General features: G+C 48.1%; 2 protein-coding genes across 4 annotated transcripts in view; both read right to left on the bottom strand.

Moving 5' to 3' along the window:
• Positions 1 to 2,855, bottom strand: part of POU2F3 (POU class 2 homeobox 3) — a 94,999-nt gene extending 92,144 nt beyond the window's left edge. For 2 of the 3 annotated variants that reach the window (XM_035140186.3, XM_035140187.3), the window contains exon 1: positions 2,649 to 2,855. In XM_035140186.3, coding sequence (XP_034996077.1) covers positions 2,649 to 2,676 — 28 coding nt within the window. In that variant the 5' untranslated portion in view covers positions 2,677 to 2,855. The remainder of the gene's footprint in view (positions 1 to 2,648) is intronic. The other variant, XM_088658120.1, reaches the window with a different exon arrangement.
• A 5,568-nt stretch (positions 2,856 to 8,423) lies between these two features.
• OAF (out at first homolog) overlaps positions 8,424 to 26,727 on the bottom strand; it is a 28,962-nt gene continuing 10,658 nt past the window's right edge. Inside the window, exons 2-4 of the mRNA XM_035140190.3 lie at positions 14,591 to 14,725; positions 12,700 to 12,880; positions 8,424 to 11,867 (exon numbers count right to left, since the gene is read on the bottom strand). Coding sequence (XP_034996081.2) covers positions 11,593 to 11,867; positions 12,700 to 12,880; positions 14,591 to 14,725 — 591 coding nt within the window. The 3' untranslated portion in view covers positions 8,424 to 11,592. The remainder of the gene's footprint in view (positions 11,868 to 12,699; positions 12,881 to 14,590; positions 14,726 to 26,727) is intronic.

The following is a 26,727-nucleotide window of genomic DNA, read 5'->3' as shown; positions in this document are numbered from 1 at the left end:
CGGTCTTTCCCAGTCATCATGACCAGTGGTAAGGGAAGACATGAGCCGAAGTCCAACAACCTCTAGAGGGCCGCAATTCCCCCTTCCCTGCTTTAAATCAAAACAGCTTTAGCAGGCAGACATGGGGAAGGAGCTCTAGAGATGGGACGCCACCACAAAAAAGACCCGGTCAATGGTAGCTGTCCCACATCTCTTGGGAAGGTGGGGGAATCAGAAGATGAACAATAACAAAATCCTCGCTTAATGGGCAGGTTCATGCAGTCCCTCTCATGATCTGTAAGAGGAGGAGTGGACAACCTCTGCCCCTCCAAATCCCATCTGTAGCTTCAGCCACCATAGCTAATGGTCAGGGATGATGGGAACTGGAGTCGATCTAGAGCAGGGGTCCCCAAACTAAGGCCTGGGGGCCGGATGCAGCCCAATCACCTCCTAAATCCAGCCCTTGGACAGTCCGGGAATCAGCATATTTTTACATGAGTAGAATGTGTCCTTTTATTTAAAATGCATCTCTGGGTTATTTGTGAGGCATAGGAATTCGTTCATTCCCCCCCCCCAAAAAAAAATATAGTCCGGCCCCCCGCAAGATCTGAGGGACAGTGGACCCGGCCCCCTGCTGAAAAAGTTTGCTGACCCCTGATCTAGAGGACTAGAAGTTGCCCAGCTGCAGACCATCCAAGTGTCCCTATTTTCCAGGGACAGTCCCAGATTTACAGAAGGTGTCCCGGTTTCTGATTTGAATCCAGAATATCCCGCTTTTCTTTAGGATGTCCCTATTTCCGTCAGAGAAATGTTGGAGGGTATGCAGCTGCAGTTTAGGGCTTCTAGGCCCAAACCAGCCCTTTAAAATTGGGAATGGAAATAAACAGAAAGCCTGGGGGCAGGGCTGAAATGTGTTCCTAACAGCCTCACAGCTGTGTTCTGAACTGGTTGTAGTGCCTGGGAAGACTTGTGCGAAGTACATTGAGAAATCTGGTGAAGATGTTATTGTGGCCAACTCGCATGTTGCATCATGCTCACCCTTTCGCCTTTCGCTCAAATATTTTGCCCAGGATGCTGCTGCTCAGGTCTGTGACCTTGCGCTGCCAGCAAGAAAGCAGTCTGGGACAGGTCAGTGTCCTGAATGGACAAACAAGGTTGAGAATGTCCATTTTTGGATTCAGTATAAAAGAGAAACAGAAACAACTGGTTGCCCACAAGCAGCCACACTATGAAGCCAACTGCAGGTGCCTGATATCTCTTAGGCGACACGCACACCAGATGTTTAAAGCACATGATGTTCCCACCCCGCAAAGAATCCTCTGTGAGAGGGAAACTACAGTTCCCAGGATCCTCTGGGGGAAAGCCATGTGCTTCAAATGCACATTAAATTTATGGCATGCCTGCAACCATATGGAAATGCCCGGATCTGTGCAGTCAAGAGGATTTGGGATAATCACATGGCACTCCCCAGAGTGGCCTGGAACATCTGGGAGCAGAAGGTCAGCGAAGGCTGGTTCCCCATCCTTACATTCAAAAGTGAGAAATCCTTTCTAGAAGACAACATCTCCACCCCCTGACTCCAGTTGTGTGGGGTTTCCCTCTGTGAGGATGGGGAGCCGGTATGGATTGCTTTGTCACAAGGGGGAAAGCACTCAGCACAGGCTCAGGGGCTCTGTTGATGCTTTGCATTCTCTCAGTTGTCAAACACAGGCGTCAAAGCATAGCTTGGGTTAGACTAAAAAAAGTTGCCTGGTCCCCAACTAGGTCTTCCTCCAGCTTTGAATTTATCTAGGTACACAGGGAAGCTACATAACACATGCCAGACCATTGGCCCATCTAGATCAGTGCTGTCTGCACTGAATGGCAGCTGCTCTCCTGGATTTAAGATGAAGTGTTTCCCAGGAGGCCAGGGAGGTTCGGATCAGCTTTAAAAAAACTGCATCTTAAAAAGGATCAGCTCAAAAGAAAAGAAAAGAAAAGACAAGTCTTCCTTTCCTTATCTATAGCCACACACAGCAAGAAGTTGCCCAAAACAACAACCTAGATGGGTGTGTGGACACAAGGGAATCTGCCCCTGCCTCTGTTTAAAATCTACAAGTTTCTCTGTCTGCCTTCCTAGCCACTCCATGCTGCTGCCTCCAGAACTATTGTTTTTTATCTGTGCCAGTCGAGCAGTCTTGGAAGGAGAGAGTATTCCTGGGCATGTGCAGACATCAACTTGCAGAGTCTGCCGCCCACAGCGGCCCCTGCATTCCTCAGAGAAGAAAGGGTGCAGAGAGAGCCTTCGGGTCAAAGGGCATGATGGCCACACTCAGCTCCAGGGTCTGTCAAATTTTGATGCTAAAGTAGCATTCTGAGTCTGATCTCTCTCTCCTCCCTGACCCACCGGAGCTGATTCCTAACAGCACAACCCACCAGCCTCACCCGATCCAGTTGCTGTTCTCATTCCCCCATCCCACACACACACACACAAACAGGCATGTGCAGATCAAAACAGTGAGAGATCAGAGCAAACAGGAGCTTGTTTGGGGTGGAACTGACGGATCCAGGTGCCCCGGGGGGCTTTCTCAAGGGTAGAACTTGGAAGCCGGCCTCCTTCCCCAGCCTTTCCAAGAGAACAAGTCGAGCCATCCTGCTCCCTCTCCGCCTCGCCTCCGGAGGGCCCTTACCTGCGTGCCCCGGGTCCAGATTCACCATCCTGCCGGCTGAGAAGTACCTGCCGCAACCTGGCCAGCCCCCGCCCAAAGTGGTGGCCCGTGGGGTTGCCAGCTTCCCTCTGCCCCCTCCACCAAGATTCCCCCCTTGCTGCCACTGCCTCCTCCTCCTCTCTTGCCAGCTGCTGCTGCTGCTGCTCGTAGCACCTCTGGCTCAGCAATGCTTCTTGCCACACTGAGGCAGGTGAGCACATTGCCCTGCTGGGACCGCACCCCCTTCGCACTCCTCATCTTGGGCAACAGGGATGATGGTTTTTTAAAAAATATATTATTATTATTAAAACACACACACACACACACACATCCTAGGAACCTGGCAGGAGGCCCATGCAAAGCAGGCAATTTGCATATTAGTAACCTCACTTGGGCAGAGTCCCTGCAGCACTGGCAGAAGGGAGGTGTGGCAGGAGAGAGCATGGAATTGTGTGTGTGTGTGTTTATGTGCATGTTGGAAAAGCAGGCAACTCTTTCCCCTCCAACCACACACACACACACACACACACACACACACACACACACACTCAAACTCTGTTTGGGATACGCTGCAAAGAAGGATCTCTCATTGCAATATCTGGAGAGGGGGAAGAAGCGTGCTGGAGCTCACCCACCTGCTTTTTGGAAATAGGGGTGGCCTCCTTCCCTCTTGGAAAAGGGAGCCTTGGCTCATGCCTGGACACGTTGGAAAGCAAGGAAAAGAAGGCTTCTCCTGACTGACTGCTCAGCCCCGCAAAGCAGGCTTTTGATCTTCTTCAAAGACCCCCAAGTGAACCAGGATGATCCTCCGAACTTCAGTCCCGGGAGAGCAGGCGGATGTCAACCTGAGTGGGGATGGGAGAAAGAAGTGTGTGTGTGTGTGTGTGTGTGTGTGTGTGTGTGTGTGTGTGTGTGTGAATAAGCACTCATGATACCTGTGCACACACAGAGAAACTCAGGCCCAGAGGGGGGTGGGCAGGCGAGGAGGTAGCACGACTTGCCCAAGGAGCCAGAGAGGCAGAAGAAGGATCTGGGATTATTAGAGACTCTTTGCGCTCTCCAGCACATGTGCCCATCCAACCAGGCCACATCCACACAGCACTTCAGTTCCACAGGCTCTCTTTACAAAATGCATCCGTATCTAGTAGGGCTGCCGACACAACTGTGCAATGGACTTCCCTACTAGGTGTTGGGCAAGCTATTTGGGGCTTTCCTTATTCTGGAGGAGCATGTAATCAATACAAAGGGGATGCTGGTGCCACACCCAAGATCAGAACATCAAGTCTGGAGCTGGATGGCTCTGAAAGCTACCCTATAAGGCATTATGTTCCAAAGAGTGCCTGGGGTTCAGAGGTGTTCTTCCTCTGTATATGCACCATTTAGCTGTTGTGGCTAATTGTTGCCGTTGGGAACACAGGAAAATGCCTTCTACTGAGTCAAATGATTGGTCCATCTAGCTCAGTATTATCTACACTGATGGGCAGTGTCTCTCCAAGATTTCTCCTCCAGCACCATAATTCAAAAGCATCAATTCTTCGGCGATTGGCCTTCTTTATGGTCCAGCTAATTTTATTAGCACATGCTAATTTTATGCAGCTCTATCCCTTCTTTTGCCCTTTTTACCAGTGATAGATTTCCTCTTCCGGCAATGCATATTGCAGCCATCTGGGTGGTCTAGTGAGATCCTTGGATTGGCTCTGCTGTAGGTGGACTCAGATCCAGCACAACACCAAAAAGACAGTTAAACTTAACTATCCGAACAAGGAGTACATTTACCTGTGGCTAGGAATTGACATTTCCACATCATTTTGCTTCTTTAAAAGGGTCGTTGAAAATATTCAGAAGCATTTAGCTATTCGTCTCTCCTAATCCTCAAATTTCTGCATGCAATTTTTCCTGATAAGCACATTCTTGCAAGTAATAATGATAATAATAATAATTTATTATGTGTACCCCACCCATATAACTGGGTTGCCCCAGCCATTCATTTTTTGTGTTATTTTCACCAATAAATGCATATTTATGTTTGCTTTCCCCTAGCACATATTTGCTGAAGGACAGTCCAAATTTCAAAGCAGTGCAGATTTGGAAGGAGAGCTGTGCTTTGGTCCTCCTATTGTTTTAGGGAATTTTCACAGTAAAATGCAAACTGAACTGAATTTCCCCACCTGCATCCCACCTCAGATGTTCAACTCCCACCAGCAGCCGGGAGGATTAAGGGAGACAGGTGAACCTGGCAGGGTGGGGAAACTGGCTAGCCTGATTACGAGTGAGGCAAGCTTTATGCAAATTATGCAAAGCTCTCAATCTGCATAAACTTTATGCAAATCAACAGTGAACCTTCCATTCTGAAATCTGAGCTGCGACAACTACCCCCATCCCTGCTCTAGAATTTAGGTAAGGGAGAAGAACTCTCAGCCTGGAATCTACAATGCTGCCCCCCCCCCCATGACATGGCTTCCAAAAGTCCTTTACAGATAGGAGTGTGGAAAATTCAGGAGAGGGAGAGGGAGAGGGAGAGGGAGAGGGAGAGGGAGAGGGAGAGGGAGAGGGAGAGGGAGAGGGAGAGGGAGAGGGAGAGGGAGAGGGAGAGGTACACCCACCCCACCCCTGCTTTTTTTTTGCGAAAGAACAAAGCAAGCAACAAGAGCTCAGACTTCTCACCCCCTCCCTCCCCACCTTTTCTGCCCTAATATGCAAAGCAGAAATCTAGTGGGTAATATCTACACATCATACACAGGGTTGGTTCACATGTGCACCTGGTTCCCAGAGGTGCATTGTCACTGGTTTCTTGATATCTCTGTATACGAGGTTCATACATGCACTGTTCACATGTGCATCTAGTGTCCAGAGCTACATTGCAGCTGGCTCCTTCATTTCTCTGTACAGGAGGCAAAACAAGAGTGAGCCGCTTTAAAAAGTCTACAATGCCATTTTGGAAGGTGAAAAGATGACAACACCACTCCCCTACAATTTTGAGATAGATCAAACAGGCAATGGGATTTTGAAAGTCTTTGCCACCCTCCTTAAACTCCAAAGAGGAGGAGCCAACCAAAACTCACTAGGGAGGGTTTAATAATTGGGGTGCCACAACCAAAAAAGGCCCTGCTCCAGATCCCAACCAAACACACCCCAATGATGCGGAGACAGATGGAGCAATGTCTCAGAAGAGGAGGGCAGGATGCTAGCAGCGTTCATGTGGAGGGAAGCAGGTCATTTTTGCATTTTGCATTGGACCTGGAAATGAACCATAAGCCAGTAAAGGTGGTGGGAGGAGAGAGAGGACAGGTATAAGACCAGAGACCACTCTGGGTGTTCAGTCTGCATGGGAGAACAAGGCACCCCACTGAGCTGCTGTGGTCCCCAAGTGCACAACTCTGGAATGGTTTTCTGCATGGAGACACCGACAGCTTGAATCTGAAAGGAGGAAGGGAGTCCACTGAGAAGCCTTGGTCCTGATCCAGGGGAAATTAGAGCTGGCTCATCGATGGAAAGCCCTGGCATTTGATTTCTTTTCCCTTGATTCCAATACGTGATAAGCCCTCTTTAGAAATCACACCCACGAGTTCAATCAGCAAGAGATCAGGGAGCGGCGTCTGGCACCAGCACCTTCTGTGCAAACATCTGCAACCATGGGAGCTTTCTTATGCAGAGCCTTACATGGAAAGGCTCCACGCTTCTGGTGTTCCGAGTCACATGGAAGAGTTCGCATGTACAAGATCACTTGTGGACGCTTCCCTGTTCCAGATCTTCACTCTTCATGCATGTGAAGCAGGGGGCAGGCTCATCAGCAGGGGTGGGGGAATTCAGGGCCGAGGGCCAGATATTGGCCTTCAAGAGTCTCCCCAAGCCACACCTCCTCTCTCCTGGCCAGAGAGGGCTGGTTGTGTGTGTAGCAACCAGCCTACCAATCAAAGTTAAAATGTATTATCTGCTGTTTTGGCCACTTTTGTCTGCCACTCTCATGTTGCCTAGAAGGGACTGTGGCCCTCAGACTGGACAACTGCTCCACACCCCTGATTGAGCATAATTTCTGGAGAAGGCTATAGTCAACAGTTTCATACAAACCAATGGATTCAAATGACAAGAAAGGAGATCCCCACTAAACGTTAGGAAGAATTTTCTGCTGGTAAGGGCTGTTCAGCAGTAGAATGGACCACCTTGGAAGGTGGTGGACTCTCTTTCACTGGAGGTTTATGAACAGAGGTTGGATTGCCTTCTGTCGGGGATGCTTTAGCTGTGCTTCCTGCATCACAGGGGATTGGACTAGATAAGCCTTGGGGCCCCTTCCAGCTCTACAAATGGCATGATTGTATGTGAACCCTTTAGAACATGCAATTATCATGTGAACCACCTCTACCAGCTAAAGATTGTAGGTGGCACCCATGTCTTTCAAAAACTCCTATTCTCCTCTAGTTTGTGCCTCCATTCCCCAAGGAGATTAGGGCTTTAAATCTGCCCAATTTCTACTACCCAGCTCTCCAGGGCAGTACCAGTTCCTAGCACAGCCTTAATGGGAGAGGGTGTTAACCAGGCATCCCCAAACTGCGGCCCTCCAGATGTTTTGGCCTACAACTCCCATGATCCCTAGCTAACAGGACCAGTGGTTGGGGAAGATGGGAATCTGGAGGGCCGAAGTTTGGGGATGCCTGGTGTTAACAGTCTATTCCCATTTACTCTGCATCCAGTATGCTCCACCCACTGGTTTGGGGAGCTGTGCACACACGACATTAGCCACAACCCTTGCCTATCCTGTAGTTTCTTGTGAAAAACTGTGTTTGCCTTTCTCCCCCAAACCGGATTCAATTTGAATTGAGAAGTGCTTGAGTGAAGACATCCCGACTCTGCCCACTGGTGTGGATGTACAGCAAGCATCTTAGACACTCATCAAACCATGCTGTGTACGACAATGTGCAAACACGGTTTGAAACGCAGTGAAAGAACTGTGCAATGTCAGCAGTCTAATGAAGGCTTATTATCGGCTTTCTCCTAATGCTGTAGCTGTCTAGTACCCTTTCCCTTTCGCTGCTTGCTGGAATGTGGACCATTTTGGAACAATGCATGGCATTTACTTCTGTTTCTCCAGTGTTGTTTTCTTCCAAAGTCTCCAGACACAGGAGCCAGCATCGGCATCTAACATGATATCTGCTTTATTAAAAAAAATCATTTTAACAATTTATTCTCTTTCTCTCTAGAGCAGGACTACAATGCCCCTCGCCCTTTAACCATTAGCCTTGCAGGTTGGAGCTGATGGGAGTTGCAGTCCCACCATACCCCAGGAGTTGGGATAGCTCAGTTGGTACAGCATGAGATCCCAAGGTTGTGCATTGCCCCCTAGTGGAATTACTGAATATGTCACCCAGAAGGCAACCAGCAGCGCTGAATCCATTAGCAAAAATCCAAGTAGGGGCAATAATATATTATAACACATTTATTAGGGGCAACTAAAAATCACGCAAAGCAGTGGAGCTACCTTTTGAGTTTTGCAGAACAAACCTGATGTTAGCCACAAAGTGTGGGGATGGGTGGGGGGAAGAAACGGACAAAAATGTTTTTGCTGGCAAAAATATATATGGCGAAATCACGTCTGAAATACGGTACAGACATAAATGTAAAATTGTGGCATCCTTTGCAGACTAATTAAGTTGTTCCCATGCAAAAATAAAATAAAATAATGCACCAGCTAGATTTCTTTCTAGCACAAATTGTTACTGTATGTGAGTGGCAAATAGAGAGACCGAGACTCCTTGGAGAAAGTGCATTAAACAAACAAAAGAAATCAGTTTATTCACCTTACATATGATAAATACTTTGCTTTAAAATACTTTCCATTCAAGTTTTACATTTGTTTCGCTTCATGTGGCTTTTTTTAAAAAGCAACTCTGACCCCCCCTCCCCATCATCCCCCCTCCTTCTCCTCGGGAGAGATGCATACAAAAATAATTCTGTGAGAAAGGCTCAAGAACACACAGAACAATTACTTTGAAATGAAACACTGAAGGTTTGAACTTCCATGGACTGAAATGTCCAGAGTTAAGAAGAGAAAAAGGCACATTGCGATGGAAGGAGGCACAGGAGAAGATGGCATTGAAAAAGAGGGGAGGGAGGGTTGCAAAATGTGGTTGACCTCCCTTCCTCTTTCCCCTGCCTGGATAGGACCCCAGTGCCTTCAAGCAGCTGCATGGCAGGCAGAAGTCAAACCGGTAAAGCTGCCCCTCACTGCATCTCTGCGGTGGGGGGAAAAGAGGGTCTCTTGAATTCGGCATGTGAGCCCTGCCATAAAGAAAACAGGGCAATACATTGCAAATCAAATTATGGGGTCCTCACAAATGGTTAAGTGGGGTTTCTCCTTCATTGCTCGCACAACAGATCACAAACTTGTGGAATTCCCCACTACAAGGTGCCAGCGATGGCTTAAAAGGGAAGAAGGCAAAGTAATGGAGGATGGGGCTGTTAATGGGATGAAGGAGGCTGGTGTGATGGGCCTCTGGCCTGACCAAACGGGTCTCCTCTTTACATCCTGCCATAGTTGGTTAATACACCAATAGCCATTTTACTGCAAATCTCAATGGAATGTGCACAAATTTTCCTCAACCGATTGATAGGATGGTTCACCAAGGGGCTACCCAGACCTCATAAGCCAAGGTGTGCCAAGGTGGTCCTTCACCAATGCTGTTGGACTCCAGCTCCCATCAACCCCAACTGCATGGCCTTAATGAAGGGCATTTTGTCCATAGGACTATAGAGTCAGAAGGGATCCAAGGGTCATATAGTCCAACCCCCCCCCCAATGCTGGAACACTGGTGGGCTCCCCCTGCCCTGCGCAGTAAGATTCCAGTTGGTAAGCTGCTCTTCTGTTACCCATCTCCTGGGAAAGGGGGATGTAAAAATCCTAGGCAACAAATCACCTAACCCACCATTCCCCCTTCCCCACTACATTTTACAAGGGAAACTGAGGCAGAGTCGCAGGGTACAGTTTCCCCAGAAGTAATGGGGATGGAACTTGCACCCATCACGAGCAGCCTTTTTGTCAAGCTCACCGCAAGTCTAATGTCTACATTCAAGTGCATTTCCTACTACATAGACAGAACCACCTCTATCATGTAACTAGCACTTTAAGGCTCAGATTGCTCTGCCACTGAGATAGGAGCGGGAGAGACAGGCATTAGCATAGAGGGACTGTTTCTCTGCCTTAATCATAGAATTGGAAGGGATCCCAAGGGTCAGCTAGTAGTCCAAATCCCCTACAATGCAGGAACCACAGCTAGACCAGACTCTCTCCTTCATGCCTGGGCATGCCCGCATACTCCTGTAGCTTGGGCCACTTCTGACACCAATGCTGCACAGGGGTCACCCCATATTACTTTGTTCCCCTTGGCTTGATCAATAGAGTCTCTTTCAAAATTGGGGAATGTCATCAATTCATCCCAACACATTTTGGGGATATTGCATCATGTAGAAATGCACAGGCACATTGCTTTCTGATCTCAAAACAGAACCATAGTGCTTAAGCCTGTGAAATGCTCATTGGCACCTGTTAGCTCAGGATGTAGGCGGATGACACCTATGGTTGTCCAACTGCTGCTGCACTACAGCACCTATGATCCCTGACCATTGGTGATGCTGGCAGGAGTTGATGGGAGTTAGAGTCCAAACCATGCTGGCTACCCTTGAGTTGCAGGCATCTGGGACATCTTCAGGGTTACTTTCCTATACTGCAAGGATGAGGAGCCTGCGGTCCTGCAGATTTTGTTGGCCATTGCTGACTACTGCCCCTGCTTGATGGCCATAGGTTTCTCATTCCTGCTTTGGTTCCTAGTTGCCCATTGATCCTCAATCACTGGGAGACAGATGCTAGCAAGATTGGAGAGTAAGTACCTCTAACTGGAACCTGGTTGGTGTGCCCTCCTCCTTGGGAGGAACAACCGGGAACGAGAGACAGGTCTCTTGAATGAACCAGCCAATTGGGATCGAGAGGCAGGTCTCAGTGATGCTCTTCCACCTCAGCCAGTCAGTTGATCAAGGGGCTTGGTATAGCTTGGTACAGCCATGCTGCTGAAACGAATAACAAGCATTGGTTGCTGCAGGGGTCTGCTGTTTAGGAGATGTGATGAATTGTTTCTGAGGTTGGTGTCAATCCTGTTATTCTGCGATCTTCCTGCCATCATTATGCGAAAGGAGCAGGGGGCAGAAACACCACACTTAGACACCAGTTCTGATGCCTCATCACATGAGTGTTGCGTGTTTAACGTAGAACAGCCGTCTTGTTGTGGCTGCTCGTTTCCTTCTGCTGGTTGACCCAGGTAGCAAGTTTCAGGGCGCTCTTCAAGTTCAAGAGCTTTGATATGGAGGCCACAGGTTCAAGCCCCACACGACCACCACCGGGCAGATTAAACACCCATAAAAGTCTGGTGCTTGGAGGGGCCTCCTTACTCCTCTGGCCTCATATTCCTTCTGGAAGATTGTCAAGGAAGAGCCTCTGTCCTTTCCCCCCAATTTTCTTGGTGATACAAAAACAGTGTAGTGGGTCACATTTCAGTCTGGGTTGTCAAGGTCCTTAAGAATTCAAGAGGGCCAATGGTCAAACGGTGCATGAGGGGCCTGGTCCTGAGGCTTCAACAACCCCAACTCTGCCCTAGAGCACGTCCTTGTGCCAACAGCTCACCATCTTCTTAGGCAAGGTCATAGTCAAATGTGGCCTATATCCCCAAGTCCGAGGGAGTTCGCAGTTGGGTAGAAAAGGAGTTGGGCAGACCCACACAAAGGCTTCATAAAATGGAGTCCTGAACAGGTGCCCCCCCTCCCCTCCAAGCCTTGCACCTCCCCTCCTTTCCTAGGCAGCCATCTTGGCAGAGCGACCCAGAGCCACATGAAAGGAGGTGGAAGGGAAGCACTGATGGGACAAAATGGCTGCCTGGGCGCCCTGCTAGGTCTCCTCGTCCCAAAGGCACAGCTGCTTCTGCGGCACGTAGTAGTCGAAGCTGTAGCCCTTCTGGCAGCTGCGGATGCCACACTTGTAGGAGGAGACCTTCCCAGCAGCATCGCGGCTCTTGCAGTACTTGAGCATGCAGGGGTACCACTCGATGCTCAGCGCATAGCTGCAGATGCAGGGCCTCCAGCGATCTGCACACAGGCGGCACCGCTGCAAGTTGGGAAGGTCAGCCGACTGGGGCAGGACCTCAAACATGGAGCCGTCCACACCTGAAAGAGAGCCACAAAGACAGAAAGTCACTTCCCGTGCCAAGCACTGCGCATCCAAGCACTGCGATAGCTCTTTGAACAGTCACGGCTTCCCCCAAAGAATCCCGGGAACTGCAGCTTGTTAAGGGTGCTGAGAGTTGTTAATAAGAATAAGAAGAGAAGAAAAACAACATATGTTTAAAGAAGATTGGCAAATGTTTTTTGAATATATGGGAAGTAATTGCGTGCAGCTGAAAACGCTGGCAGCATCAAGACAAATTCAATGGTGTAAACAAGTTTTGAGGGATCCAATAATGGAATACTGAATGGTACAGTTTTTGTAAAATATGCAAGGATTCATGATATGTAAAATGAACCATGGAAAGAGAAAAAGGGAAGTTATTGTGAGTGCCTGGAGGCGGTTGGAGGCCTGTTTGTGGGGGACAGGAGGCGGGCAGGTGTGGAGGACTCCCTGGTCCTGAATGGGGTAACTGTGCCCCTGTGCAGCCTGGGAGTCATTTTGGATTCACAGCTGTCCATGGAGGCGCAGGTCAATTCTGTGTCCAGGGCAGCTGTCTGAGTCCCAAAACAGCTGGAAGGCCAAGCTTGGCCATGCTTGCTCTAAATCCACCCATGCTTCCCAGGTGCCTTTTCTTGCTTGCTACCTTCTGCATCAGACTCCTCAAACCAGGTTCCCCATGCTTCTTCCATGACCAGAGGGCCACACTGGCTGGGGCTGATGGGAGTTGGAGTCCAGCAACATCTGGGGGGGGGGCACACGTTAGCTATTCTTGCCATTCTCCACTATCACTGCTGCAGAAGGAAGATGTCAAATGGGAATGGCGCCACCTACCTTTCTCCAGCCAGAACTTCACATCCTCTTCCCGGGTGTAGATGGCCTCTTTAGCCTCTGCACAGACGTTGTGGATGTGGGAGCTGAGCTGAGCCCCTTTGCTGAAGTTGACAGTCACGTCCATGCTGAGATGCTCAAGGGCACGCACCTCTTCGGCTTGCCGCACAGTCCGTGGATTTTTCTGGCCAGGGAGAAAGCAGCGGAGAGAGCTTTTAAGAGTCTCATCAGCTTTCCTATCACCGGTGTCATTTTAAAACCCAACAGCTGTTTTTCGCTGGGGGTCGGTCTGCGTATTTAACTACCAGAAATGAATAGAAGCACACAGGCATAAATAGTTCATCGTCTGCTCCCCTAAAACTCACAGCAGTTTACCATTTTAAAAAGCAGCACTGAAATATGAGGCAACAATTGGGAAGGGGGGGGGAAGACGTATTATTAAATAAAAATCTAACTGCCTCTTCATTAACACAAATATACTAAATTGACCAAAATAGTAAGTGTTAAAATCAAGGAAATTACTCAAAAGCTTTCCTGTTTGCTAGAAACACTTGCAACCTTAATTCAAATTCAGTTATGATATAGCTGAATTAGTGGAAGGATGTCATCTTGCCTTGGTTCACGCCACACAATAAACCAAACTATTTTTTGCTGGGACCACACAACTTTGCAAAGGTGGCGGGAGGGAAAGGGTAAAACTCCCCTTTTCTGCCTGCAATTTCTTTGCTCCAAATCCCGCCCCCCCCCAAGCTGGTTTTCCCTCCGTGGGTCTCCAAGCACGTGTTCAAGAGGGACAACTGCGTGTTTGGATGTTGTAAAGAGAAAAATTGCTTGGGGAGATAAAGCTGGAGTGGAGACGTGGGGGAAAGGGTTAAGCATTCCTGTGCTGCTGCTTCTCCACTCCTAATCCCATTCCTTGCAAAGTTGCCTTCACTTGACAAAAGCAGCTGGTTGGGTTTCTATTGCATGCAACTTTTTTGTTAGGCTCTGAAGTGCGATTAATGGGGATCCACAGCAGAGCCTTTTTCTATGGAAACAGCAGCTTTGCATAGCTGTCAAGTTTTCCCTTTTCTCGTGAGGAAGCCTATTCAGCATAAGGGAATTTCCCTTAAATAAAGGGAGAACTTGACAGCTATGGCTTTATGGCCTAGAAATCCACCAAGAAAATCCTCTCTCTTCCCCCTTCCCCCTGCTGTGATGAACCATGAACACCTGTGTGCAGGTTCCATCTAGGCGCTGACTTAACTGGCTTATTCAGCAGGGCTATACACAGTGCCCAGGTAGGGCTTCTAATACTGGCCTGCAGCAGAATTTGTTCTAATCCAGGGGTGGCCAACTCCCAAGACACTGTGATCTACTCACAGAGTTAAAAACTGGCAGTGATCTACCCCTTTTGGGGGGTTCAGGTCAAAGTTGTTGAGCTTTTTTTTTTAAGGAAAGAAGGTTTTGGGGGTCCTGGTCAAAGTTCTTGGGCTTTTTTAGAATGGAGGAAGGCCCTGTTTTGGGGGGTGCAGGGCACACATGTTGAGCTTTTTCTAGGGGAGCAAAAGTTGTTGAGCTTCTTTGGGGGGAGCCAGTGATCTACCACAGATGAGATGTCCAGTGATCTTCCGGTAGATCACGATCTACCTGTTGGACGTGCCTGTTCTAATCCAATGGGGGGGGGGAGAGATATGAGGATGGGTTGTGCATAGTTAATTCACTCTCCAAATGTCTGTAAATATGCAAACATTTGAAAATCTTGGTTAGTTTGTCATAATTATTTTCTGAAAGTCACCTAGGACATTGATCCCTGCTCCACTGAAAGGGGACCAGTAAATTTAAACAAGACTAATAATGTGCCTCAGGGTCACCCTAAATGCAAGAACCAATGACCATCCCTCCATCTTCTCACCTGTCTTAGCTTGGCCATGGACTCACTGGGAATGATTTCATTGCGGTGGAGCCTGGTGACAAAGCAAAGTGCCTGGAATTGACTCTGGCCCCGCTCCAGTTCTCCAAGGATCAGGGCTCGGAAAATCTTCACCTCCTAAAGAGAAAAGGGGGAGAGTTAAAAGACATTCCTGGTTTCAGTTTGACATGGTTGTGTAAACCATCTGTCTAAGCTTCTATTCACTGAGGGTGCAGATACCTTATTGCTGCTGGACACAGAGCCCAGGGTGTGCTGTCTGTTGAACTCTGCCTGCAGAATTCAGACTCCACACAGGCATTGCTTAAGGCATTAACTGGGTCTATACAGTTCACTGGGAGGGCTCCAAATATAGGCCTGCAGGAGGGTTTCTCCTAGGACCTCAGTCAAGAGAAGACAAGGGGGAGGGAATATGGGTTGCCATTATGGGAATTTACTGTGTCTGAGCTGCAACAAATCTGCAAACAGAAAGAGGAGAACACAGGAAGCAGACTTACAATGTGTCAGATCATTGGTCTATCTAGATCAGTCATCCCAAACAGCGGCCCTCCAGATGTTTTGGCCTACAACTCCCATGATCCCTAGCTAACAGGACCAGTGGTCAGGGATGGTGGGAATTGTAGTCCAAAACATCTGGAGGGCCAAAGTTTGGGGATGCCTGATCTAGATCAATATTGTCTACACAGACTAGCAGCAGCTCTCCATGGTTTCAGACAGGATTCTCTCCTAGCCCTACCTACAGATTCTGGGAATGCTGGTCTCTCCTGTGCCAGTTTCTATCCCTGGACTTTTCCCAGCTTGAAGATAGGAAACACTATTGAATTTCTGCCTGCCACTCAGCTGTTGAACCACAAAAGTAGAAACACACCACAGGAAGATGGTATGGGGAGCAGGGAGAGAACAGAGAGGAGAAAATCTCCAGGTGATTGAAATGACATTGATGCCATCCCCAACAAATCGCAGGACAAATCCTTCCACCTGGGGCAGCAATTCCGATCAAATGTGTGGTACTAGGGTGGCACACATTATATCAAAACTGCAGTAGAGAGGAACTTCACACGACAGTTTATTCCATTTCCACAACTGTCCCCTAATAGCTAAGTCCCACATTGAGATTTCACACGAGGTGTAGGGCGCTTCTGAAACTATGGTGGAATATAGTGCAAGTTCAGTGCTTATTTCCATGTTATTTGCTTCCAATAAAATAAATCTGTTTGTCCCTTTGAGTGTTTTCGCCTGGCTGCATTGTGTCTTTGTGTGTGTGTGTGTAGAAACCAGCCTGCTGTAGGAAGGTCAACTTTACATCTGCTGCTCCACCCACTTCTACTTCTGGACCTGCCCACCACTGACATATGGCCCTCAGAAGGCTGCCCAGAAGGGAATGTGGCCTTCGGGATGAGAAAGTCCCTTATCTACAAGAAGTCTCATCCTGGAAGACTAAATTAGCACAGTGATGCCTCCTTCTCCTAGCTCCTCTCCCCCCCCCCCCCCCGGATCTGTGTGGCATTCCAGGCACCTGCCTTTATAAGACCCAGAGCTCAGGAACTGAGCTCCGCTCTGGCTAAGCCTCTCTCCCTGGGATGACCTCTGGGTCTGTCTGCATACATTCCAAGGCTGATTCACCGTCTTCCCCTCCCAGGAGTACGACAGGCTGGCCAGACAATGCAGGAAACGACCAGACAGCTGACAGCACAGCTGCACGCTGGACCCAGGATTGAGCTGGGTGTTGGCTGGATGCATTTAAAACACAGAAGAAGATGAATGGGGAAGAGGAGACGATGCCAAGCACACGCACACAGAGCTTCTCTCGCAAGCTTGTACTTCTCTTTGGGCTCCTTCCCTGCTCTCTTGGGGGAAGGGTGCAGCTAGCCCTTTCCATGTTTCTAGTCCTCATGCATTCTAGGGCGAAGCCTAGAAAAGTGTGGGCAGTGTGTGCTGCACTCAAGCTGCAGAGAAGGGCCACAGCCCAGTGGCAGAGGATGGGATCTGCATGCAGAAAGTCTCAGGTCCAATCCTAGTAGGACTGGGAGAGGCTCCTGCTTGGAACACTAGAGAGCTGCTGCCAGTCAGTGTAGGCAATGCTGAGCTACAGGTAAGGTAGCTCCGTATGTTCACTGTTTAGGGGGCCCCTTCCTTTCTGGGAGGGTGCAATGTCCAAGCTGGGTGGGCTGGAGCAGTCCAAATAATATTAAACTGCCCAGAAAGCTGTTCCAAACTGCAGCTCTGCTGGTTTGATAGATGTGGCAATCCTCCATGCAAGGTTGCCAATTCTACTCCCAGGGGCTCCTCCCCACACTTGCCTTTTGAGACAACTTTTCAAATAACAACAGACACCCACTTATTCCCTTTATTTCCAATGTCCAAGCATGAGCGCCATTCCTAGTGCAGCAAAAATAGGACCATCCACATGAAAAGCCCACAGTTTTGCAGAAGTACAAATATCAGAGGGGGGTGGGCAGAAATGGGAGTAGACAGCCCCAGTGGCCACATAATCCTGGCTGAATATTTGGAGTGGGGGGAGAAGGGGGGGAATGAAATGGAGTAACCCGGAGAGGGTCACACAGCTGACTGTCCACGAGCCTTTCCCTGGTGGAGGGGGTGACCTCTGAAACTCCCTAATGTGAAACCCCCCTTGTGACAGAAAGAGAGGAGTCACTCAGACAACATTCCAGCTCTTTAGCTCCCAAACCTATTTGCTTTCAGCTGTGGTTCTCCCTCCGGGCCCCACGTCGGCTGGCTACTTCACTCTCTCGCAAGTCCCAATCATTCCCCAGCCCTTGCGAACTCTTGTTCCCGTCGCGCCAGCGAGCGGGTGACCCAGCAGCGCCACTGAGCCAGTCTAAATATTTATCTACTCTCTCTGTGTGCCGGGTGATTTATAGGCTGTGAGCGCTCTCTCTCTCTCCCCTGTGCCTGGTGTAGAAAGGAAAGGCAGTCGGGAGGCCCCTCAGAGTGGGTCACAGACGGCATCTTCACTAAACTGGAGAGGAGGGCTTGGAGAAAGGAGACAGTTAACAAGGGTTAAAAGGGGAGAACCAGGGAAAAGATACCCCCAAAGGGAAGGAGGAGAAGCTAACCCCCTCTCTACCACATCGGGTAGCATGTTGATGCATTCCCCATAACACATTAATGAATTCTGTTCCAGAAGAGGTATTTGCCTAGCCACTGTTAGAGTGGGATGCTGGGATTAGATGGGTTTATGGCCTAATCCAGAAGCCAGTCTCACCAAGGTTGCAGGTTCGATCCCCGTGTGCAGCAGTTACATATTCCTGCATTGGAGGGGGTTGGACAAGATGATTCTCAAAGTCTCTTCCAACTCTATGGTGCTATGATTCTTCCCGAGTCCCTGGAATCTCCAGGTAGGGCTGGAAAGCCAGTGTGGCATAGTGGTTAGAGTGACGGGACTAGGATCTGCGAGGCCAGGGTTCAAATCCCCACTCAGCCATGAAGCTGACTGGGTGACCTTGGTCCAAGCACTGTCTCTCTGCCTGACCTACCTCACAGGGTTGTTGTGGGGATTAAACAAGGAGTGGGAGAACCATGTTCTCCACTTTGAGCTCCTTGGAGGGGAAAAAGGGGAATATAAACGCAAATGCAAAAGACCTTTCTTTGCCGGAAATGCTGGAGAGCCTCTGACAGCCTCTGTGGGCTGGTGATGGCAAACCTTTGGCCCTCCTGGCATCATTGGACTCCACCTCCCCATCACCCCTGATGACTGGCTCTGCTGGCTGGGACTCATGAGTTGTGAGCCCAGCAGCCTCTGAAGGGCTGCAGGTTCCCTATCTTCTGGTTGGAGAGCTGGGCTTGAGTTCAGAACCCTGTTCAATCACAGGTGAGGCTGAAAGAGAGCAAATGGCCCACCTCACAGGGCTATTGTGAGGATAAAGGTGAACATGCAGACTGCCAGCAGCTCTTTGGCGGAAGGTCTAGGCAGGAAAGCCAAAAACAAACAAACTGGCCCTGTGTCAGATTTGTCACCATGCCTGACTTGTGGAAGGCTTTTTCCACCCCAACCCCCCAGTGTCATTCGACTCTTCCATGGAAGAAGCAATTGCATGGCAAACAGGAAGAGATGGGATTTCAGGTGCACAGAAGCACTTGGGCACACAAACCACCCTACTCCCAGATGAGCTGATTGCAGGGTGTCAGTTGCAAAAAAAAAAAAAAAAGCACTGGCACCCTCTGCCCTTCCTGCTTTCACCCAGTGCCCCCATCTCCTGCATGCTCTTCCCCGTGACTCCCTGGGTGCTCACTTCCGCTGGCTAGGAGGCCTCTGTGCAACTCAGGCACCCCTATTCTCGCCTCCCTCTCAAAACGCCCCATCAGCTAAATCAGAACAGCTTCCTTTTTTATTATTCCAAGCTGGCGTGTTAAACCCCAAAGCCAGATCTTTATCTAAACAAACCATGCTCTGATGGCTCAGTTGGCCCAGACTCAGGGGGGACAGGGCTGGTGTTTGTGCCCAAACATTCCCATACTAGTATGAGGCTTCCTTCCTCCTTGCAGCACTGGGCTCCAGCCAGAGACTTCTCTTCCCTTCTCTTCTGGCTACTTCTTCCCCCAACTTCTGCTGCAGCCAATTACTGGTAGATTTTGATTGCATTTAAATGGGAGATTGTGCAAATCAACTCCTGCCTACAAGTCCACGATAATAATAATAATAATAAAAATTCCCAGGATTCTTATTTCTTTTTAAGAGGGGAGGGTGCTTTAAATATATGATGTGTTGACATCCCCAGGCAAGTGATACAGCTGCAATCCTAACCCCACTTTCCTGGGAGTAAGCCCCACTGAATACCACCGACTTACTTCCGAGTAGAATTGGTTAGGAATGCACTGCAAGGCTGCCGATTTGGGATGAAAGTCGTGCAGCTAATGAAGTTGACTCCAGTCCACAAAAGATTTGCTAAAGTGCGAGAAGGCTCCTTAAAAATAAAATAAAAAGTTTCTCCTCAAAATGAGGGAGGTCCCTTTCCTGACTCCCTTCCTTCAGAAAAAAAAAACACACCAGGTGATTCAGCGCTGAGTCAGTTCTTGGCCAAGCAAAAGGAGGACAGGGTTTGTGGCCAAGGATTTCCGTGAAGCTTTCCCAGCAGAGACAACAAGTTCCAGCATGACATCAGCACCCCCACAGATGTTCCGGACTCAAGGACTCTTTGCGCAGTATGATTCCCAAAGGGAGGCTGTTGGGAAATCCTTCTTTGGAAAGTAATTCAGGGGCACTAGTGATAAAAGCAGCGGGGAGTGGGCTTCAGAAGCTAACCATCTAATGTTTCCGGATTTCGTGGAGAATTAGTTGCACCGAAAGCAAAGGCAGGTCCATAGCTCTATATCCGAAAGGAGCACCTAGCCATGTACGCATTTGCGGTTCCAATATTTAATTAACACAAACACTTTAAAAACCCCACACAGTTCAGCAGCCTAGAACTCCACTTTCTGCTACCCATAGCTGTGTGTGTAAATTAGGAATGTACGCTAATCAGGGCGGCATGCAATTTAGGATGCGCTTGCTTCTTTTTCGGGCTGTAAAACTTAGCAGAAAGTTTTTTGGGGGGGCGGGCTAGGGAGGCTTTGGAACAGGCACCCCCAAACTGTGGCCCTCCAGATGTTTTGGCCTACAACTCCCACGATCCCTAGCTAACAGGACCAGTGGTCGGGGAAGATGGGAATTGTAGTCCAAAACATCTGGAGGGCCGAAGTTTGGGGATGCCTGCTTTGGAGTGTATAAGTTAAGCTTGGTGTGGTGGGGGTGGGGAGAGAATTGAGGTGAAAAAAGAGCAAAATGTGAAATGGAGGAGAGCAGCCAGAATGCAGGAAGGTGTGATATACCGAGGCAGATTGTTGATTCACCTGGCTCAATGCTGTCAACATTGTCTGGCAGCAGCTCTCCAGGGTTTCAGGCAGGGATCTCTTCCAACTCCACCCAGGATTGAACCTGGAGCTTTCTGCATGAAAAGCCTATAATTTACATGTTCTGTGAATGCAGGCTAATGGTTTAGCTCTCCCAGACAAGCCACGAGATGTAGCCATGGCCAAACCTACTAAATGAGTACCTGATCATTTACTGTGGCAGCGCCTAAACTTTGGAACTCCCTGCCTATTGAGCTCAAGCAGGCAACTTCACTGAACTCTTTTCTGTGCTAAAAACATAACGAGCCCACTCAGATGCTTAGAAAGTGGAGGTAATTTTAACCCGTTTTAGTATGTTTTAAAGAATGGCTGTAAATTTTTCTTAATTTTACTGTTTTATCTTTTGGAAAATGCTTTGAGGGTTTGTTTGTTTGTTTTTAACAACCAAGCATTGTATAATTTTTTATGAAACAACAAATAAAAATAAATACATTTGTTACTGTTTGGTGGACTTGTGACTGTTAGGGTTGCCATGTTTTGAAGAGCAGAAGAGAATACATTTTCCGACTACTACTTTTAACCGTGGGTTGTTATGACTACGCATGAAAAAGAGGACATGTCCTGGAAAAGGAGGGCATATGGCAACCCTAACTGTCCTAACCCAATAAAACTTCACCCTGTAAAAAAAAAAGGGACAAGTGGAACGCTGCAGGGTTCTGGCCCTAGGCCTAGTGTTGTTCAATGTCTTTATAAATGACTTGGATGAAGGAATAGAGAGGATGCTCAACAAATTTGTGGATGACACCAAACTTGGAGTACTTAACACCTCAGAAGCTAGAATCAGGATTCAAATGGAATTTAATAGATGGGAGAACTGGGCCAAAACTAACAAAAAGAATATCAGTAAGGACAAATGTAACATTCTAAACATAGACAGGAAGAACCAGATGCACAAATATAGGATGGGGGAATCACCTGGCTTGACAACAGTTCACGTAAAAGGGATCTAGAGGGTTTTAGTAGATCACAAACTTAACACGAGTGAACAGTGTGATACAGCCGGGGGTGGGGTGGGGGTGGGGAGGCTAAGGCTATTCTAGGCTGCATCAAAAGAAGCATAGTGCCCAATCAATGGAAGTAATAGCCCCACTTTATTCTGCCTTGGTCAGACCACACCTTGCTGTGTCTAGTTCTGGGCACCACAGTTTAAGGAGGACATTGACAAGTTGGAATGTGTGCAGAGGTGGGTGACCAGATGATCCAACTGTCTGGAAACCAAGCCTTATGAGGAACAGTTGAGGGAGTTGGGTATGCCTAGCCTGTTCCTTGTGACAGCCTTTCACGTGGAAGATGGAGCAAGCTTGTTTTCTCCTGCTCCAGAGGGAGCAGGTGTCCAAAATCAGCAGATTCAAATTATGAGAGAGCAGATTCTGACTAAATATTAGGAGGAACTTCCTGATGTCAAGAGCTGTTCAACAGTGGAGCAGATTACCTCAGTGGAGAAGTTTTAAACAGAGGTTGGATGGCCATCTATCAGGGATTTTTTTAGCTGTGGTTCCTGAATTGCATAGGTTGGACTAAATGATCCTTGGAGGATCTTTGAACACTGTGATTTGGGAGAGCTAAACCATGGAACAGGTTTTGGACAATACACCCCAAGCCACACCATGGCTTAGCACAACATAAAAATGACCCAGGGGGGGGGGATGGCTTGAGGTCCTATCTCCAACGTCTTGCATGTTTGCTCATTCATGGGCTTAACATTAGATGTAAACAAGGTCCTATCTGATATAATTTCTCTCTCACACACGCCCAAACTGGAGATAACAGGGTTCAGACACAAGGACACCAAGAAATTCATTGCCATTGAAGGATCAGGATATGACCCCTGCCTTGGGGGACCACTTTTCCAAGCAGCAACACCATTTTCAGGTTTCAAGTTTATTTGAACTCAAAATGTTCCCTACGGAAAGCTGCCCCCCCCTTTAAAAGATGTGCTTAATTAAAATGCAACCCTGTGTCGATCTGCACGGTTGCTCCACAGGATAACAAAAGCAATATTCTGCCAAACTGTGCCCCTGCCTGCCCTCAAACACAGCCTGCAGGAAATATATACCTTAATAACCGTGTGATAAATTTGCTAATGTTTAACGTCACCAGGTTTATTCCTGCTGAGAACCTGCCTTGAAACTTCCGGACCGCCTCGTTGTGCATCCCAAATTGCCTCTTTTCCCTCTCAGAGAGCAATGGTGCAAAGAGGACCACAGCAAATGAACAGGTTCACACAGAAGCAGGCAAGCTTTAAGGCAGAGATGGGGAAACTGTGGTCCAAGATGTTGTTGGGTTCCCATCTGCCTCAGTCACATAATGCCCATTCCACAGTTGTAAGAAACTTTGGAACTCCCTGCCTATTGACATCACGCAGGAATCTTCACTGTACACTTTTTGGCACCTGCTAAAACATTTTTGTTTAGGCAAGCCTACAAAGATACATCCGACGTGGGTGGCACTGTGGGTTAAACCACAGAGCCTAGGGCTTGCCGATCAGAAGGTCGGCGGTTTGAATCCCTGCGACGGGGTGAGCTCCCGTTGTTTGGTCCCAGCTCCTGCCAACCTAGCAGTTCGAAAGCACGTCAAAGTGCAAGTAGATAAATAGGTACCGCTCCGGCGGGAAGGTAAACGGCGTTTCCATGTGCTGCTCTGGTTCGCCAGAAGCGGCTTAGTCATGCTGGCCACATGGCCTGGAAGCTGTACGCCAGCTCCCTTAGCCAATAAAGCGAGATGAGTGCCACAACCCCAGTCGTCCATGACTGGACCTAATGTTCAGGGGTCCCTTTACCTTTACAAAGATACATAGAATGTTTATGTATGTTTTAATCTGTGGTTTGTTTGTTTTTTACTTTAATGCCAATTTTAATTTTTTTGAATGCTTTAAAATGGTTGGGTTGTCTTTTTTTTTAAAGTGTTTTTACCAATAATTTAATTGGTGTGTTTTTCATGATAAACCACTAGGAGAGTTTTGGGTTTTTTTAACCACTAAGGAGAGTGCATACATTTAATGGAATAAAAATAATAAATACATAACCTCCCAGAGATTATGGGAGTTAGTTATACGGTAGTCCATCAACAACTAAATGGCCACAGGATTTCCATCGCTACCTTAAACTACCATGCAGGCATTATTATGATTATTATTATGATTCATAACCCACCCTTCTTAAGTAGCCCAGTGTGTCATCAGCAAGCAACAAAACAATAAAATACCTTTAAAACAATCCCCATGCTGATGCAGACTGGGAAAGATCTCTACTTAAAAGGCATTTTGGAAGAGGATGATATCCAGTAGGCACCAAAAAAAAAAAGCAAGAGAGATAGTGGCTGCCTAACACTTAACACAGCCCCTCCAAGTGTCCCTATTTTCCAGGTACAGTCCTGGATTTACAGAAGCTGTCCCAGTTTCTGATTCAATCATGGAATGTCCTGCTTTTCCTTAGGATGTCCCTATTCTCATCAGAGAAATGTTGGAGGGTATAGAGTCATGCGACCCCCCCCCCCCCCGAGTCAAGAAGATAAGTAACAATACAACTTTTAGAAGACATCTGAAGGCAGCCCTGTATACGGAAGTTTTGTTTTTTTAAATGTTTAAGTTTGTGTTTATATATGTTGGAAGTCACCCAGAGTGGCTGGGGCAACCCAGTCAGTTGGGCAGGATAGAAATAATAGAATTATATTATTATTATTGAATAGGATGTCCCTATTCTCATCGGAGAAATGTTGGAGGGTATAACGGGAGGGAATTCAGTTCCTAAATTATGCAGAATGGGACCTCCTGATAAGATGCTCTTCCGCTGGAGTGGAGGCCCTCACTTGCAACATACAGAGACTGTCCCTAGACCGTGCCCCCTCCTGGGCTACACCCTCTCCCTCCTCAGGCCACACACCCTCACCAGCCCTGCTTCACATTCTCCTTGAGTGGTTCTGTCAGCCTGGAATGTGCACTGGAACTCCAATAATGCCTCTTTTTTGCCTGGATAGAGGATCAAGAGGAGTGTGTGTGTGTTGTGTGTGTGCGCGCGCATTTGGAAGGTCACCCAAAAGGTTATGTGGCCCTCAAGCCGAAAAGGATTCAATTCACCTGTACTTTATAGGACTGTTGCAAGGATTACAAACATGCTGAAGATCCTGAACTGCTATACAAATGGCAAGAATTGATCTCAGGCCAGGGCGCAGCAATTTTACACCACAAAGGTGCCTTGGAGTCTATCCCAGCACCTAGGAATTTTAAACACTGCTTGAGCTGCAGACCCTCCCCCACTTCCCAGCACTTAGATGGCATCTCTTTCCCTCCTCTCTGGGATGAATGAAGAGTCTCAAGCCAAGATAACGCAAGTTGAGGTCAAGAGTAGTGGGAGGCCACAAAGATTGCAGAAATTCTTTCACTTTCAATTCCTCAAACAGGACGCAGCCAGGCTAAAGTGCTCTTCTCTGCTGCTATAAAAGGGGCAAAGTACAGTTTTGAAATTGGCATGAGGTTTACGCTGACTGGGCTAGGCTGCTACGCAAAGCTGGAAAAAGCAGAGATACCACCTTTAGAATACACAGGAAGCTTTATCCAGGCTGCACCCAAGAAAAAACAGCAGGCAGCAACCCCAAAGCTAACTGGAAACCTGCCATGGGCCGGATTCAGCTCAGGGGACTTCAGCGGCCAACCTGTAGAACTTTAGAAGAATAAGCAGCTCAACCATTAAGGTGGCATACACCAGGAGGTGGGGGATCTCTGGGGCCTGAGGCCGCTCCATCTGGCCCTCAGAACTTTCCCTTCCCCTAGGTCACACCCCCTTGCTGGTACTGCTTTGCTCCCCGAGTATTTCTGCCTGCCTGGCATATGTCCTTGAACTCCGATCACATCTTCTGCCACCCTGGATGGATCACAGAGAGGTGGTGTGTAGAAACTAGCTTATGGTACAAAGGTGAAATTCACATTGGCAGCACACTTCTTCTGCCTCTGGCTTTGCTGGCATGCGGCCCTCAGGCTGTCGCCCAGAAGAGAATGAAGGCTTTGGGATGGCAAAGGGGTTCTTCACCCGAGTCAGAATCAGTATTCCCCAAAGGTAGAACTTCTTCCTGCAGATGCCCACCCTCAGGTACCCTTGCAGAAAACCTCTCCTAGAACGTGGGAAGAACCTGATGGATCAGAACAATGGCCCATCTAGTCCAGCATCCTATGCACAATGAGATGCCCCAATGGGAAACCTGCAAGCAGGACCCAAGCGCAAGAGACCTCTCCCCCTCCTGTGGTTTCTAGGAACTGGCATTCAGAAGCATCACTGCCTTCCAACCGTGCAGGCAGAGCATGACTGGTAGAGAGATAGCCTTCTACTCCATAAATTAGTCGAAGTGGGTGGGAGTTTGTGGAAGCTACATCCTACATCCTTCAGCAGCTTCCTCCACCCATTTTCTGTCAATGGCGCTCATGTTCAGCTAAGCAGATCCAAAGAGGATTCTGGAGCAACCAGACCAGTGCTGTGGAATTCAATGGCATTTCTTTGTGTGCGGAAGGGTGGATAATGGAAAGAACGAACATCTGGGAATGCTAGAGCTCACATGGTTTTCTTCCAGAAGGACCCTCCCTTTCCTTGTCTCTGCCTAAGAACATATCTTTGTGTAGGGCAGACACAAAGGCAAGGGCTGGATCTAATATAGGAGAATCCCCAGGGGAGTCAGTGCTAAAAGGTGAATAAGAGGTGACATGACCAAGTGCAACCCCCCCCCCCAATTCATGGCATGGAGGAAGTGGATAGAGAAACGTTTTTCTATGCATGCTACGACTGCGGCCTATGTTTTGTGAGCCCCCAAAATGGAAAACGAGTGAGGTCCCAACTAAAGAAGAATGGCAACTTAAGTTGACAGAATATGCACAACTCGCAGATTTAACATATAGAACAGGCATCCCCAAACTGCAGCCCTCTAGATGTTTTGGCCTACAACTCCCATGATCCCTAGCTAAGAGAACCAGTGGTCAGGGATGATGGGAATTGTAGTCCAAAACATCTGGAGGGCCGCAGTTTGGGGATGCCTGATATAGAACAAGAGAACAAGAAGAACATACATTTAAAGAAGACTGGTAAACGTTTATTGAATATATGGGAAATAATTGCGTACAGCTGAGAACACTGGCAGCATTAAGATATATTTAACAGTGTAAACATGTTTTGATGGAAGCAATAATGGAATACTGAATGGTATAGTTTTTGTAAAATATGCAGGAATTT

This window comes from Zootoca vivipara, chromosome 14 (assembly GCF_965207765.1).
Source record: "Zootoca vivipara chromosome 14, rZooViv2.hap1.1, whole genome shotgun sequence".
Taxonomy (NCBI): Eukaryota; Metazoa; Chordata; class Lepidosauria; order Squamata; family Lacertidae; genus Zootoca; species Zootoca vivipara.
Note: the sequence above shows the minus strand (reverse complement) of the source record. Positions and strands in the feature narration are given on the sequence as shown.